At 27.5% G+C, this 18,846-nt stretch overlaps 1 protein-coding gene across 1 annotated transcript in view; it reads left to right on the top strand.

Annotated features, from left to right (window-relative positions):
• The first annotated feature begins 6,537 nt into the window (after positions 1-6,537).
• LOC129961061 (pancreatic lipase-related protein 2-like) overlaps positions 6,538-18,846 on the top strand; it is a 35,278-nt gene continuing 22,969 nt past the window's right edge. The window contains exons 1-2 of the mRNA XM_056074870.1: positions 6,538-6,695; positions 16,733-17,004. Of these exons, the coding sequence (XP_055930845.1) occupies positions 6,575-6,695; positions 16,733-17,004 (393 nt within the window). The 5' untranslated portion in view covers positions 6,538-6,574. The remainder of the gene's footprint in view (positions 6,696-16,732; positions 17,005-18,846) is intronic.

The following is an 18,846-nucleotide window of genomic DNA, read 5'->3' as shown; positions in this document are numbered from 1 at the left end:
AAAGCTGAAATGTTAGGTTTAGTTTAGTTTAGTTATATTAACGTCCCATTTGAAGCAACACTTGGGCTATTTTGGGGCGGACCTCGTAATTTTGAACCGCGGTCAGATTACGAGGACGTCACCTGGCTGAAATGTTAGGAAATCATAAGAAAGTTTCTCATTAGTGATATCTGTGCACACTCTTTTGAGATATTTAGAGGACTACCAGGATCGTTTTAGCTTTACCACATTATAAAGCATAGATCATTTGACATTCTAAAGTTAAAATTGATGTCTGCATATATATAAACCAGATATCCCAAAGAAGTAGAACAAATATTTACTTCTCTCAATATTGCCAATAGGCATATACTTTCATTTACTAAGTTTCATTGAATAAAGTAAGAAACATGTGGAAAACATTTTTGCTATTGTGGAAATTGAAAGCAAAAAGTAAAATAAAATAAAATTTTTATACACCCGCTTACATAAATAAATCTTTATAACTTCATCATCAACAATAAATATGAAATCCAAGAGGAAATATTTTTAGAAGCAATAAAAACAATTGAAGTTTCATGAAAAATATGATGTTATAAAATAAACTTCAAAATATTGTTAAAAATTAATTGAAAATAGACAAAAGTATGTATAGCAATTAAATTGATTTCATTCAAAAGATAATGAATTTGAAAGTGATAAAATCTCATTTTTGTACTATAATATTTTCGGTATGGTGGAAAAACTTCAAAATTGTGTTTAATTTTTAATTAACATTTTAAATAATCTTTGGATACAATTATACATTTCCACCACCCAATGTATACTGTGCCAAATTTTGACTAACAATCTACCCTGTAGAGCGTCAACACACGCGACACACACACATTCACTTTTATTATTAGTATAAATTAGCATTAGCTGGAATCTCAACGTGCCCAGAAATATGTATAATATTTTTTAAGCAAAAGTTTCTTTCAAATAAAATATTATAATATAAAAATGCATAGAATCATTTTTTCGTCTGTAACTTTAATTAAATGGAAAAATATATTGTAAGAAAAAATTTAATGTCTTTTAATTTTCTGAAAAATTACAGAATGCCTCATACATTTTTTAAAAATCGCAGAAACATAGTTTTTTTTCTACAAGTTATTATAAATTATTTTTGAAAAATGGTACAAAATCTAATTGAACATTGAAAGTAAAAACTTAAATGTGTGTTTATAGCATGGAATGTGAAAGCAGCCATTTTTAAACGTGAATTTGAAACCATTGAGGGCTGAAGGCATGCAGAAATATTTTAAATCGATTTTAAACCATAAAATGATTTTCAAATTTAAGAAGCATTTTTTAAATATTTATACGGTAAAATAAGTTTTATTTACTATAAATGTCCGTATTTCCTCATATATTTAAAGTATTCATTTTTGATATAAAAATTTTTCCCTGGACGTTTGTCACATATTCTGTAAGTTTTGTATACTTTAACTGAAATCTCTGCATGTTATAAACAAAATGCATGTCGAAAAATTTTCAATTTAAAAAAATGAAACATTAAATATACCCAAATATTCATACTATTATTACAAAAAACATTTAAGTATTGCGTATAGTAAATAAAACTATTGATGAAAATTCCAAAACATTTTCAGCTTTCTATGAAATGAAGTGAACCCAAATCATTTTTTTCATCAATGGCTAAATCCTTTCCTCATCAAGTTCGGATCTAAGTTAACTCAAGATAAAGTCTTTACTGAAAAGTGTGAGCTTAAACATATTCCTTACATGATCGAAATTCCAGAGTCATTTGCTCTGGAATTTCGATCATGTAAGTCTTTCAGGAAAAATTCGAAAAAACGATTAAATTCGAAAGTACATAGATATTTTTTATCATATAGAATAAATTAAACAATTCGATGAACTTACCAAACAGTTCCTTTTCAAAGAATTATAAGTAATGAACCGAAATTAAGAAAAATAATATATACAAATAATTAGACCATTCACAATTGAAAAGGTAAAAAAAAGTAAAAATGAAGCTGAAAAATAAATAATCACGCGAAACTTCACTAAGTCATTCATATAGGATTTGTAAGTAACAACGTTATAAACAAGACAAGTAACAAATAATTGAAAATTTACAAAATAATTGTGAAAAGCCTAAATTTTGAGAAATCTTACAGTTAATATAAACACGCATAAATAGTATTGAAGAATTCTAAACTCTTGGTGGTATTTATACCAGAAATAGTAATATAAATTTAAAAAATGAGAAAAATGGCAATATTAAAAATTAAAACAGAAAGAAATAAAAAGGAAAATAATCCTAAGATTGGAAAAAATATACTTAATAAGAGAGCAAAATGAAAGTCATTCTTTATATTTGTATAAAATACTCACTGTGTGTGTATGTGCATGCGTGCGCAAAAAAACAAAATGTAGGCATAAAAGTATCATTCTCATGTGCCATCATTCAATAAAAATAAAATATAAAACTGTTAACTTCTAAATCGCATCTTTAAATCCGTGTCAATCAGAGGCACAAAACTTTTGGAATCGTTCAGATCAGTTGCAGTTATAGGATTCGAGTACATCACACAGTAAAAAATGTTTAGGACTGAAGAAGTTGTTCAGTTCTGTCACAATTTTTTTCTTCTCAGAAGAAAAGAGGATTAGAGCTACATAAGGAAGTCACCATCACCTCTTGAAGAGAGAACAGAGCTGGATTTATTGAAAAAGTGATCTGTTTTGGAGAAGCCGATATTTTATTTTAAGAATTCTTTGACTGGAATGACTGCATGCGCTACTTTTCTAGATCAATCTTACATGAGATTTGATGCAGATTTCCCGAGATTCTGTGAGCTTCTGAGAATGCATTCTAGGACAAAGTATATTACAATTTCAATGCCTCCGCACGTGCGGAAATTGTTTAGTCCAGGTTCAAATTTTGAAGTGAAAGTGAACGGGTTGTGATCTGCATAGAATGTGATGTTTTTTCTTAGCCAAATCGTTTTGTTCCGTGGAATAAAGCTTAAAATATTTGAAAAGAAGGAGAGTAAATATATGTATATGAATTAATAAAACGAAAAAATAATCTTTACAAACAATGAAGGTGAATATATGTGCGTCTCTGTGCATGTTGGCAATATACAAGGGAGACCATTTGATCTAGAGCTATTAAATTTGGCACCTATACTCTGGGGATCAAAAATGTATATTTTGAGAGATTTTTGGGGGGAGGAGGAGAGGATAGTTAAAAATCAAGCGATTTTTTCGAATTTTTCCGAAATATCTTCCGAAAATAATGTTGCGCGAAATTGATTTTTACTGCTTTAAAATTCCCAATATAATAAAAATATTTTTGCATAATTTTCAACAGTATATTCATTTTTGAAATGAAATTTAACCTGTTTTCAATATTTCATCAAATATTTAATCACTTGATTCTCTTCAATTATTGAAAGGTGAGGAAGATTCTGCTTATTACCTGCACAGTTTATATAAGGAACAAGAAAATAAAACTTTTAAATTGCAATTAGAAGATGAACTATCAAGACATTTACTTTTTTAATAGCACTCTGACATAAAATGACTTGACTCCATTAGGGAAATCCATTTATATAATAAATAGAGCACATTCAAGGCTACAAAAATGACATGGCTCTAGTGTCTATCACGATTTAATGCTTATAAATACTTTTTTGAGGGAATCCTGAGCATACATAGCGACGCATAGTAAATTTAATGGAACTTAAACGCAACCAATATTCTCGGTGTGCCAGCTGGTTGCCAATGAAAGCTAGCTGGAATAAAATTAAAAAAAATATCATTAAAAATAGAAGGAGAAAGAAGAAAACATGTCGTGCTGAGCAAAAAAGATGTATATTAGATGTATTTTATGTAAACATTTTCTAGACAATGGCAAAGAAAAAACATTATTTATACAAGAATGAGTAACAAATTCTTCAAATGATATATTAAATGAAATAATATGCCCCGAGAATTTAATGGAAAATTGGTGAATCATTTACTAAATAACACCAAGCATACATTGAAAAACAACGAAAGGAAAATATTATTGGTGTAGCAACGAGAAAAGCCGAATAAGATAAGGAATCCTGCGTGCTGAGATAGCCCAAAAAAGAGCAATGCGTATCTGTACCTGATGATGCATTCATAAACAAGCCAAACAGTTCTGTACCATATAGATGTCCAATTAACACTTTCAGGAGAATAGAATGGAATGCAGCATTTTATGACACAAGAACTGGTATTGGCTTTGCTGCTCCAAAACACTTCCATGGAAACCAGTTAAAAAGAAAAGATATACAGCAAGAGCAGTAAAAACAAGTCAACAAGCTAGCGAATACACGACATATCACGTACATAGAAAGGCACCAAGAATTTTGAGCATAATGATTTATTAAATACGAAAGAATGAACTTACTTGGGGGTATAGTTTCGAAAATAAACGAGTAAGAGATCTTTAATTGTATATGATTGTTTAAAATATATAAAAAAGAATGTTAATTAAATAAAGTGATCTTGATAAATCAATTTACAAAAAAAAAGGGTAAATTTTCTCGTATATTTATTTTAGCAGAAAATGAGTAATTCTTCTATGGTTCATTTAAAATTCAGTAGACTTAATACATTTTTCCTTGAATCCTACTCAAGAAAATATTTTCAAAAATTCCTTCTGTGATACATTTAAAATTCAGTAGATTTAATACATTTTCCTTGAATCCTTCTCAAGAAAATAGTTTCAAAAATTCCATTATAATTTTTTATATGATGATCCTACTTTTTTACTCTTATTTCGCTAAACCTTACTAAAGTTTTCTAAGGTATAACTAATGAACCAAGAATTTCATTTGTCACAAATATTGAAATTCGATCAGTATAAAAATTTTCTCAAGCATAAAAATTTTGATCATTTTTAGAATAATAAATATTGTTAACAGGTATTATTAGAGTATTTCAAAATATAAACTAATTGTTATCTCAACATAAACACTCTTTTTATTGTTAAAATTGTTCGAATTATTTGTAACCGTAAAGTATAATTTCTTTCAGTGGTATGTATAATGTATATGTATATTTTTAAGCCAGCCCTGCATCGGGAAATATCTACAATATTTAGGAACATATTCCTCAGAGTCAACAATTTAAAATGAAAATTCATACATTTTGAAGTTTAAAATTTGTGTATATTTTTAAAGTTTTTCAAAATTTTATAGATACTTTCACAACCTCCTTTTGAAAGGAAATATTCTTCAAAACATGTAAATTTCCTTATTAACCAAAACGAACTTTTTTATTGGCTAATATAAGACTTCATACCGGGTGAAAATACATTTTTTTAGCAGAATCAGCAGAAATTGTAACGATCCGAACGAATTTTTCGAACATTTCTAACGCAGATGTTAAAATGCCGCGAATAGATTAATTACATTAATATCCTCTTAGGTATGATACCTGTTTTAATTAGTTCTATAGTTAAGATCTTATACTAAAACTGTTTTAAGAAGTGCACAAGAAACTTCCAAAACTATCATCAGTTTCGTTCAAGAAGATAAATTGTTATGATTATCAAAATTGTAGTGCAGTTGTTTGAATTTTAAAATTTGCCTTTTTATAGAGATTTAAAAACTTAAACCATTAATATAAGAAGTAATTAATCCATTGATCTAAAATTTCAGGTTAAATTTCCAGTAAAGAAAATAGCGCAAAATTTCTTAAGCCTTTTCACTGTTTTTGTAAAATTAATGGAGCACATAAGATAATATATATCAAACTGTCTATATATTTTACAATTTTTGTTAGAGTTTCTCACATAATAGCATAATAAACAAATAATTCAATTAACTTCTAACGTGTCATCTGCCTCTAATTTGAATGACGAAAAACTGAAATAGATTCGATGGTAGCATAATTCGATGAACATAATTCAAAATTCTCGATAGGTATAGGTATCTATTTCAAACTTATTTATAAGTAAATCAAATTTGAGGAAACTCGAATGTGAGTAATAATTCGTTGAACATAATTCGAAATTTCGGATCTAAAAAGAGGTGTCTCTTTCAAACTTGTTTATTTAAAAGTGAATCAATTTTGATAAAATTCAAGTATAAATAACAGCTGTAGATTTTAAGAGTTGAATATTTAAAAAATATTCATGATTTAATCCTTGTCAAAAGTCTCCTTCTGATGACCTTGAAACAGAATATTATCATTCATTTATACTTTTAAACATGTCCAAGATTATTTTGAAAAGAGAACACCTGCTTGTTGCTGTTCGAGATCATCAAGAAAAGAAAAAAATTACTTTGTCGCTTCTGGATCAAAAACGTCAAGCAAGAATGTTCTGTATATACAATTTTAAAACAAATATGCTTCTTTACTATTTTATTGGTTTCATTGCTGAAGATGAAACAGGTGCTGTGATAAGACATTTTACACCGAGGAATAATCTCAAATTACCACGTAAACAGCTTCTTTATCAAACTCTAAGGTTTATCAGAATTAATTTTTGACTAGTCAGAATTTAAATCTCAAAAAGATTTAGTTCGTTCAATTTGGAGATGCAACGATGAGGAGGATGGAGTCGATCAGGAACATCGTTGTTTGGAGTTGGATTTTATGCCTTTCCATAGTATATAGTAATGTCATTTCGCAAAATGAAACTCTGCAACAAGGTCTTATAGGAGGAGGTAATCCTATAAATCTGTCAAAACTTTTTCGTGAATTTATTTTGGTCCATATGTGTGCATTTTTGTATGTATAATGAGGTAACATGCAGAGCAACATTTAAGCAACGTTTGGATTTAAAAATAGGATTGATCGTCAAAAGTTGTTGCATATATTTTTATTTATCTTTTAGAGAACACATAAGAACCAAATCAAGTTAAATATAGAGCCGATTAATAATAAGGTTGTTAATCAGTTTGTCATAAATTAAGAAAAAGTAAATGTATGCCTATAAGCTTTTTCGGGAACGCAGTTTTTGATTTTCAGCTGTCCAATGTTCTTTATAAAGTCTGCGATATAGATCGTTAGTTAAGTGTATTTCCGTTGCGTAGCAATGGAAATTGAAACGTACCATATGGATATTTTTTTTATCAAGATGGCAAATCTTATAAATTTAAACTTTTTTTTCCAGTTTGGTCATCAAAAATTAATTTATAATCGTTATTTGAAATTTTTTTTATAAACTAAAACTAAGAACTTAAAAGATTTTTTTGAAGGAATCTTTTAATCATATTATACAATATAAGCTAAAGATTCTGTTCTATTATCAATTTAATTATGGAAATATTTCACATTTCTTCACATTATGATTTGCTTTTTAATTGAAATTTCGAATAAATCAAGTTTTACAAAAGTTTTAAAAGTTTTTAATTGAACTTTAAATAGAATTATCTTTTGTTACTTTCAAAAACTTCTACATCTAAATGCGTATCATCGCTTAATATGGATATGTGGATGTTTTTTTTTTAAATGAATGTTTTAATGAAACTTATTTTTTCTACATATACAGTAGCGCTTAAAAGGTGTAAATGCTTCTTAATCATATTATCAGGTTTCTATCTTCTGTTTTCTTTATTTCACTTTATTTTTCATAATCTACATCCAAAAAGTATATATTTTAAAGCCTGCATTTATTAAGGATATATATTTATTGTTTGAATTTTACTTACATACTTCTATAAACATACTTCAAGCAAGTGGAATTTATTCTGAAATGTATATAAAAATTTCATATAGTTTTGTTTTGTATTTATCAAATATGAAAGGATAAAGTTACCTATGTTTCTCTATTTTAATAATATATATTGCTATAATTCTCTTCCATCTCCAGCGTAAAAATGTCGTATAATTTTTCCTGAAATGTACTGAAGCGTTATCCATCAATTTAAACTCTTTCCTAAATTATAAAATTTAACTAAAATTCTGCCATTTCTGCTAAAATATGTAAATAAATCATCAAAACATTCTTGGAGATTTCAAAATAAAACATTTTTAAGTTAAAATCATTATTAAAATCCTTCCTACAACGATCCAAAGAATATTTCTCTGCGAACTAATTCTGAAATATGCTTGAAACGTCTAGTTGATTTCCTTGAAGAATACCTATTATCACCTAAACTCAAGTATGGGCATAATAAAAGAATTTTAAAATAAATCCCCATTCTAGAAATCGAAATGTTTCGATACGAACTGATAAATTTATGCAAAATAGAATTTTAAAATAATATGTTAAGATCTTCTTCCCTTAACTATTCAGTTAATTCAAGGAATGCATTTGTTGCATTATTTATATAAAATCCCATTATATATGAAACTTTTCTTTCTAAATTGAATCCTGTTTTACACTTGAAGGAAATAAAACTGCAGATTTCTATTTATTTGCCTATGGAGCTACTTTTTTTAATTAGAGTACTTTTGTCCACCATTTTTAACTATGGGAAATTTACCAATGCTTATGCAATGCATATGAAAATAAAAAATCATAGTAAAGAAAAGAAAATTATAGTAATTTTTTAATTCTGAGTTTATGTTATAATAATAATATTTGTTTCTATAAAATTTGTGAATCACTCACTATGTTATTGATATTATATTATACTAGCCGCCTTTGGCGACCAGCCGCTTCGCCAATCTTAATGCTCGTTAAAATTTTAATAATTAAATATTTTATGTAATTCCTACTTTAAAAGCTTCTTCATTAAAATATTTTAAAACTTCAAATTTCAATTCACTCATAATATTATAAAGGCCTTCAGTCATAACGTAATCTGTATCTCACTAATTTTCTGTTAGCTCCCGTAGAATTTAAGCTTTAAATTAAAGTGGAAATGATTAATCTGCAATTAATATAATAATATTTTTTACTGAAACAAACCTTTTTTTTTTTTTTTTGTAATATGATTACTGAAAACAGAGTCACTGAGCATTTAAACCTTATGGGCACTAAATAATATCTTTCTTAATTTATGTAATATCTCAAGAATTTGTCAACAAAATTTTTTCAGATTCATCATGAGCAGGTCTATTAATTAACAATATTTAATTTTAAATGCATCAAACACTAAGAAAGTAAACAGAATTGTTTAAAATAATCAATCGAAAACAGGTAAAAAAATTTACTTAAAAAACGATGAACATAAACTAACATAAATACAACTAACCTAAAAATAATTTAATCAAGTCAAATAGATGTAAACAATCAGAACACAATACGCATGCGTGAATTTTCAACGGCAGTTACGGTAACTCAAATGCGTGAATTTTTCTACGCCAGTTGGGGTAACGTTATGCAGATTAGAAATTTTCAATTTCCTTTATTCTGTTTTATTTTAATTCAAAAGTACTTCAGAATGAATCTGAAAGATCAATTAATCAACAACGTTTAATTTTAAATACAGTAAACATTAAGAAAATAAACAGAATCGTTTGAAATAATCGGCGGAATAATGTTAAGCCTAAGCCTTATTACTGTTGAGGAAAAAAATGCTGAAGCCTTATTCATTTGGCGGTGGGGAAAGAAATAATTTTTTTGGCGAGAAAGTTAGTTTTTAATTAATAATTAAAATTCTAATTAAAATTTCAAAAAAAGGGACCCCAGGTGCACATTCTCGACCTCCAAGTTATACACATACCAAATTTGGTAGCTGTAGGTCAAATGGTCTTTTCTGTAGAACGCCAACACACACACACACACACACATTGAGCTTTATGTAAGTATAGATTATATACATCAACAATATAATATATTGTAGCAGTTTTAACGATCATGCGTTTTTTGTCATTTGTTCTGGAATCATCAAACAGTTGTTAGTACTAATCGCTAACCCTTTGAATCGCCAAATTAAAAATATCTTAATTATTTATTATTCAAAATTAATGTGACATCACTCTCCATTACCTAGTATCAATTATTCGAAGTTATGATTGGCATTTAAAATTGTAAACTTTTGCTAAAAGTCATATGAATATCTGAAAAGGAATTAAGTATCTTACAGATGAGTGATAAACAACATTCATAAAAAACAGCTTCAAATTTAATGTCCATCGTTAAATTCCTTGCAACAGTAACCCAAATATTTTCTCAGTATTTTTTTTATTTCTAAAATAAACAGTAAAAGCTGTTTTTCTAAAAATAAAACGTCATAGTTTACAGCAACTTTTAAAAAAAACAAGTTTTAGACATTACATTTTCTAAAGCTTTTCAAAAAGTCAAATTTGACAAAGATTTTCATTCTGTATTATGGTGTTTGTTATTCGTTGTGAAATTATCAAACAGTTGTCTTGTAATGATTGCTAACCTTTTACATAGCCAAATTGGAAATCTCATATTAATTTATTATTCAAAATTTATTTGACGCTCTCCATTAACTAGTATCAATTATTCGAAGTTATGATTGGCACCTAAAATTGCAAAATTTTATTTAAAAGTCATGAAGATTATATGAAATGGAGTCTAGTATCTTATCATTGAGTATATTATAAAGTATCTTATATAGTATCTATTTTATAGTTTCTTATCTAGCATTCATAAAAAACAGCTTCAAGTTTAATGGTCATCATTGTATTCTCTGACCTGTAACCCAATTGTCTTCTCCATAATTATTTTTATTTCTAAAAAAAAAGTTATAAACGTTAAAATCTGTTTTCCCAAAAATAAGTCATTGTTTACGGCAGCATTATAAAAAAACAAGTTTTAAACATTACTCTTTTTAAAGCTTTTTAGAGTCAAATTTGATAAAGATTGCCATTCAGCAAGTGGTATTTCATTTCCAAATAAAGCTATATGTGATGGAATTCGTAATTATGAAACGAGATCAAATAACATTATGTACACATGAAGAAACGCTTTTCTCCTCTTGTATCAATAATGTTATTTGTTATTCCATTTCAACAAGGACGCATTTCATCCTCTATAAATTTACATCAGACGCGCATATATTATATTCCGTAAATTCTAGATTCGAACCAAAATCCTTCATTCTAAATTCGAGATTGTACTATCAGGCGTCTGAGGTCGAATTTATTTTTATGGAAGAAAAAACACAAACACAATTCGCTGGAATAAAAATTAACCGTAATATCCTTATTTGTGCAGAAAAGTGGTATCATCCAAAATGCAATATGAACTCCTAATAATTTTATAAAGTTTCATAAATTAGAATTTTCGTCATCATTTGCCTTGAATGACTGACATATTAAAAAACTACAATACACCGTTTTTATATGAGACCACTAAGACAAAAGGATATGAAATAATTCCTCGCCTGATTCACAATTGTTTGTTTTTATTCCAATTTTGCAGCTGTTCATAAGTTACTGAATTCAAATAAGACTCAAAAAGGATTATTTAGAAATGAAAAGCACCTGGAACATGTTTTTATTCTTTTACATATTGGTAACTTTTCGTCTCATTATATCAATATTCTTCAATGTAATCATATAAACATGTAAATATACATTTTAGTTATACATGTAAATAACAGTAAAATTACAATTCCTTCTCCTAAATATTAAATAATGGCTATATTCAGAAGTCACAAAAGAGAACTGATTGATATTTATTCATAAATTAAATATTTATTAAGTTAATCTAATTCGACTCAAACTAAATCTTTTCATGGACTAAATTAGATAGTCGGAAATTTTCAAGGATAAACATAAATATTTTAATTTGTCTAAATGCACTTAAAATATGAGATATAAGGCAATTACTAACATTAAAAGCTAAAACAATTGTTTCAAATTGATTCTAGTATTCACTATTAGGACGGAAAAGAATATAATCCTTTTAAATAGCAAATCACCGTTTTCAATTAATGCTTCAACTGAATATAAAACAAAAATTCCAGACAACTGTCGTAGAAATAAAACATTTTTCTAAATTAGACTAGGAACTTTTATGTTAACATCCACATCATACAGCATGCACAGTTGCAAAACAAATGTATTCTATTTTGGAATCTAAGATACAATAAATTTCATGTGATTTAGTTAAACTGCTATCTAAATTAGTTTGCTGCCACCATAGCTGCAAGTACTTGCTGGCAAACATTAAAAAACTCCTCACATAAAACCGCATTTCAATTTTCTGGAACTCGCTGGTATATTCAGACTGGGATACATTAAAACTGAAATTGTTACTATAACAGACTTGCACTTATTACTGCATAGTTTTACGGCATCTTTGAAGTTTATTGAAGTCATAAATTCCCTTTGTTTTTTTACGTCCGAATAAAGTAGTATTCCCTCAGTTTTGGAATAATAAGAAAAGCTAAATAAGCTGCTTTAAATTTAAGTGACTATTTCATTTAAATAATTAATTTTCTGAGGGAAATTAAAGTAATTAAATTTGAAATTAATTAAATATTTTAATAGCTATGATTTTACGCACGTTTTGTTGTAAAAGAATTAAATGAAATTTAAATGGATTAATTTAATTTTTTCCATCCCTAAATGTGCTAATGTGAGTTTTATTTATTATATAATGCAATATTCTTTTTGATTTGCATGTTTATTATTTTCCTATTGCGTCAATTTCTTGAATCCATGAACACTGCCAGACTTCTAATGCCAGGTTAATCAATCGTTGGTATGATGTGGAAGTTTAAAAATAATGATGGAATTCTCATCATTTGATCTCGGATCAAAATTACGAAGCTGTTCTCAAATACTCATCGTGTAATTTCAAAACATAACAACACTTTAAACAAATTAAGATAGCATGGGGTGAGTTTAAATTCTGTGTATGTAAATAGGTCCAAATAATTTTCTAGAACTGTAATGAACAATAAGGCAGCCTACGAAGTTATGTGGAATAAATGGTTCGATATCTGCATTGTCCGACTCAAGAGAATTGACAGAATTCACAAGATTTTAAAATGGCTAAGAATCTGAGAGACAGCAGCAATAAAGGGATTTTTCTGCAATTTATTTTAGTTGATAATCTCAAAAAACAATGAAATTTTTAATCATATGCAGTGAATAAAAAATAAATTGAAAAGAAAGCAGTATAATTAATTCAATATTTAAAAAAAAAATGTCGAATTTTACAGATTGACAAAAGATGATGAAAGAAATGATGTTTCATTTCTTTCCTTAACATGTTAAGGGACATGTCAATTGCAGTTGATTGACACTGAACGTTTCAGTTTGACCGCGTCAGTCACCGATGATTGACAGTATACTTTCTTTCATTTCGTATCTCGTCAGATGAAAATTTCAACCATCCCCCCCTCGATCATCACCACAATTTGAGTTCTAGAAATATCATAAGAAATCGTGTAGAAATTTCTCCCAAGTCATATCATGTGAACCATTGTAATATAGAGTATTCCTTTATCGAATCTACCTAAAATGCATTTGAAATAACATTAGGTAAGAGTTTTTAAAAAGCTGTCCTCCTCTCCTAGTTGTAGAAATGAATTATTTTCCACGGTATGACATTTTCTAATATGTCGATGCAAATTCACAACCTAAATGATTATAAGTAAACACTTCATAATTTTAGCAATTGTGTTTAGCAATTCCTGAATTTATGTCAAAAAGAAAATAGAGAGTATGTTTATTTTTCAACTGCGAAATTTATTTGGAAAGTTAAATGCAATTATTCTGGTTTGTTTTGTCTACGTTTTAGAAATACAAAATTCGTAAGAAAACAAAAACGATTTCCAAAAGAACTGTGTCTCAGCTTCTATAGTATAGATAATTTTATCGGAGAGAGTGAATTGTTTATTCAATCTTTATTATGTAAATTTTTCAATACTTATGTTTTTCTAGATAAAAGAATTTCTTCATCCTTTACAATAGAATATCTTTAACCAAAACAATTCATCTTTTATTTAAAACATCTGACTATTATATTATTGTTACTATTTAGAATCAATAGCAACACCACTCAATATTTTTTTATCACCATTTCTTATCATATGCAAATACGTCTAGTAAAATTAAGTGAAAATAGCAGCTGCACATTTGCAAATTCTAGAGGGGATCAGTGATCTTTGCAACTTTTCTCCTACGTCAAATGTATAAACTTTCAAGGTCAGAACTTCATAAACTTTAACTGTGTGAAAAGAGCAGGTGTTCAAACAACGATAACACTTAGCGGCTGCCTTATTATGCATTTGATTAAACTTCAAAGGGATTGTTTGGTTTCAGTAACTGTTTTAAATCATCTTTAACATATTAAAGATATTACATATGCACGCATTTTTCTGTATACGATTTGTGGGTTATTTCTGGATTTTTATATACTGATTGAGAAAGAAAACGCATTGCAAATATGAGAATTCACTGATTTTTTTTTCAGTTTTATGAGGCCTTTTTAATTGATTTAATGTTTTTAAAATTTATAAAATATGAAAGGCTTCAATCTTTAATATTAAAATTATCTTTTTCTGGGCTACTTGGTATTTGGTAACATTTGGTATCATTGGAATAACTTATTTACTATACATTTCTTTTTTTTAATTTAGAGTGGAGAGTTTAATTGGACCTGAATAACAATTTTATCTATATACAAATAAATAAAGATTGAAATTATTTAAATAATGTGGAAACTTTTAATTAATTAATAGTTTTGAACATGAAGCATTTCTTAGTTTTTTTTTATCCTTTAATTTTTAATCTGTTTATTACAAATTATAATTTAAGTTATAATCTATGTCTTTAGCCTTTTATAAAATACTATAAAACAAGAGAGTGAAATATATTTCAATTAAGTTGGATTCTTTAATTTAAAATAAATTTAAAGATATTGCTTCAGTTTACAAGAGAGCCAATAGATAATCTCTTTTCGAATATATTACTCCCTTCAAACGTAAGAGAAATTTAATATGCTTTAAAACCTATTCGTCTTCTTTTTTACTATCTGGGTATTCAGAATTACTTTCTATATGTTGTCAAGCATCGAAATTTTGCATGTATTAATTTTCATATAAAAATTAATTAAAAAGCAACCTTAGAAAAAAACAGTAATCTTCTAACCCGATTTAGATTTGTGATGATTTTTCTACTAATTAAACTTCTGTTTCGATAGAATATTGCTTACAAACAAGTCACAAGATTATTTTTGCTCTGTAGAATTATGCTATGGATAATAGGGGAGAGCTCTTTCACACTATTATAAATTTCACTTTCTGTAAAAGAAGCTTCATTCTATATGTACTGCTTCACAGAACTAGCGAAATTTAATTAGAACTGTTTTTAAAAAAAGCAAAAGAAAATTTTAATTAATACTATTTCTGAAACACATCTTTCAACTGTTTAAGTACAGGCTTTAATTAATTTAAAAGAAAACTATCGCATATCTCTTAATTTACACTAACTTCAATTAGATAGTGAATAAGTGCTTCTTTTTTATAGTAATAAGATATTTTCTACCTTTTTTATATGCTATAAAATTAATGGTAGAAAATAAAAAAATTCAAAGCATCTTAATTTTCAAAGTTTTTAAAACATTGCAGATGAGTATGCATCTCTGTAAATCCAGATTTCTTTTCCAACACTTTATGAGTTTTTGTCGCCCTTTAAAGTAATATAATTACTATTTTATCCGAGTTATTCTCTTAATTTTAAATTAAAAACTTTATTCAAATCTAAAAATTAAAAATTCGTTACATTTCTGACACAAAGTACATTAAACTAAAAGTCGCAACAGTGGCAAATTAAGCTTCACTAGGTTGTAGGCTTTCAGTGTAGGTTGTACCCACTAAACATTCCACCAATTCATTATTACTATTTATTAACATCAATTATTTTTTTTCAATAAATAATTTAATAATAACTTCATTATTATTTTTATCCTTCAAATTGATGTTTCATCATTTGTTATCTTGTTTTGAAAATGAGTTGGAAAATTTTACCTACCACATTTGAATACACACTTCTCTGAGTATAATATATTCGCTTAAAGCACAACTTGTTAAATTATAAAATCATAAAGAGGTCAACTTCATGAATTTTGGTTTCACAAAAAAGCTTCTGAACCACATACTTTCATCGCATTCTTTAGTACTAGTCAACAAAAATTACTCATAAAATAGAAATATTTTATAAAAATTTTCAAAGTAAACATATTTAGTAGAATTTCTTTTTATATACCATTAATACCATATATACCATTTGAATTCCGATATATACCATACGATCATACCATTAATACCATATATACCATTTGAATTCCGATATATACCATACGATCATACCATTAATACCATATATACCATTTGAATTCCGATATATACCATACGATCATACCATTAATACCATATATACCATTTGAATTCCGATATATACCATACGATCATACCATTAATACCATATATACCCTTCGCGCATACAAAGTAGAATATGTTTAAGAAGTTCTGATAAATGCAAAAAACAGCTTAATATTTTTAGAACTTCTGTCCCTAAGTCTTCATTTTGCTTGGTAACGTGTGCACAATCGGCTCTAACTTTCATAAATGGAATTCTGGAAATGTAGGTTTCAAGCATTCAAATGAGCGTAATTGGGAAAAGATGAAATTGCATTTATTTAAATTACGCTGAACTTCAATCTATCAGATAATTTGCTATTTTACTATTTAAATTGCAAAATTTGTTTCAAATTTTGGATCATTTACTCCAAATGCTTTACTTCTTTTTCCTTCCTTAAATGTATATTGTGTACTGAAAAAGAAAGCTAATAAAAAAAATATTAACACTTTCACTTTATTTGTAGACAAAGAAATATGCATGAAGGAGCTTGGTTGCTTCGCTATAACAGATGACTTTAAAAGCTTGATTCACAGACCTATCAATGTCTTACCCCATGATAGAGCTACAATTAACACCAAGTGCCTCCTATACACCAGAAAAAATGCCAAGGAATCCCACCAACTTATTGCTAGTGACCCAACTACCTTCACAGAATCCCATTATAATCCAGCAAATCCAACCAAATTTATTGTTCACGGCTTCATGGACAGTGAACTTTATGGACCATGGATGGTGGTAAGTAAGATCTGCAAACTATAAAATAACGTTTTAATTTCGATCTTCATATAAATGATGATTTAAAATAAAATGTGGTATAGGCATAAAAATACTTTAAATACATTGTGCCAAATAATTTTTAGCTTCATGTGTTATTTCTTTTTTGAAAAAATTTATACATTAAAAAGGGAACTATTTCAAACTAATCGTAGTGTTTTTATTGAAAACAAATATGCGCCATATTTCTCTGCGAAAGTGCAAATAATTAAATGAATATAATTGCAACCAATAGGGAGTGTCTCACCAAAATTTTCTTGTATGCCCTCCAATGAAAGTTTTATTTCTCTCCCGTTGCATTAAATTATATACCTTGTGTCAAATCACGAATACCTTGCTTGCCATTAGCGAATAATAGTCACGAAATATAAATCGTTGGCATTAATCTAGTATTTTTACTGAATCAATCATCGAATTTGTATCTTGATTGGCTGTTCTCCGACTGATTGAAACCAAAATTCGACACAGAAATATAATTGCAGTTGAAGACCTCAAACCGAATTCCATTAATTTCTTTGCGTTTATGAGTTATTGTATTTACAAGCATACAAAAGTACAGACTAACAGACGATCATCCCTTTGACATATTTGGTTTAAAATTTGATAAGAATCTACATTTTAAATACTTGACCTGTAAACCAAATTTTATTGATACAGCTCTATATATTTTGTTGTTCATACATTGAGTTGATTTGTACATGTTTTGTTGTTCATACATTGAGTTGATTTGTACATGTTTTGTTGTTCATACATTGAGTTGATTTGTACATGTTTTGTCGTTCATACATTGAGTTGATTTGTACATGTTTTGTTGTTCGAGTTGATTTGTACTCGAACAGCCAAACAGACTACCTCTGAATGGATTTCACTCAGAATTTGACAGGAATCTACAAATTGGATCTGAAGTTCATAAGCAAAATTTCTTCTGACTAGCTAGTAGTTATGAGTTATCGTAACGATAGATAACTGACATAATGGCAGAAATGTATTTTTCGAATTCATGGAGATATGAAACATACAGGTCGTCAAAATATTGAGTTATTTTACGATTACAATATTTTCCTATACCTCTTATACAAGAAGTTAATAGTCACTAAAAACACCAATAAATAATCAAAGAATCATCCTTTACAGAAAATATACTTGACTCAGCAGTTTCCAATATTTTTTTTTTTTTTTTTTTTGCAGTCTGCCTCATTTTGAAAGTAGTTATTTTAATCATCGTCTTAAACAAATATAGGTCATTTTCGAAAATAATCTAACTGAAAACTACATTAAATATCAATAATTACATTGCCTGAAAATTTATTGTCAAAATTATTTTAATTTTTTATTTTTGAATAAAAAAAACATATCAAAAGAAAATTTATACAAGTTTCGATAAGAATTACTCATTAAAACGAAGTCATTCAAAGAGGAGACGCAGGTAATATATTTTATTGTACGAATAACAACGTGAAGTTAAAAAATAGTCAGACATATATTTAGTAAAAACAAACAGCTAATTCTTAATAAATTTATAATGGAAACAAAAATTGTAAGAGCTTTGCATTAAAACAAAGATTTAGAATAGTTAGTGAAGAGTTATAAAGAGAAAGAAAGAATTTCAATAAAATGTAACGCATAATATCTAAGCATTAATGAAATAAACGTTTGCATTGAATATTAAAAAGTACTCTGCAGGATGAGTTAAAATGAATGCTTCTATTTCAAAGTTTTACTGCTCAACAGGTATATGTTATACTTATTTGGAAGATTCCCATAACAAAAGAAAACAAAAGAAAATTTAAACTACAAACATCG

This window comes from Argiope bruennichi, chromosome X2 (genome assembly GCF_947563725.1).
Source record: "Argiope bruennichi chromosome X2, qqArgBrue1.1, whole genome shotgun sequence".
In the NCBI taxonomy this organism is placed as follows: domain Eukaryota; kingdom Metazoa; phylum Arthropoda; class Arachnida; order Araneae; family Araneidae; genus Argiope; species Argiope bruennichi.
The sequence above is the reverse complement of the archived record's forward strand: the minus strand, read 5'-3'. Positions and strand labels throughout refer to the sequence as shown.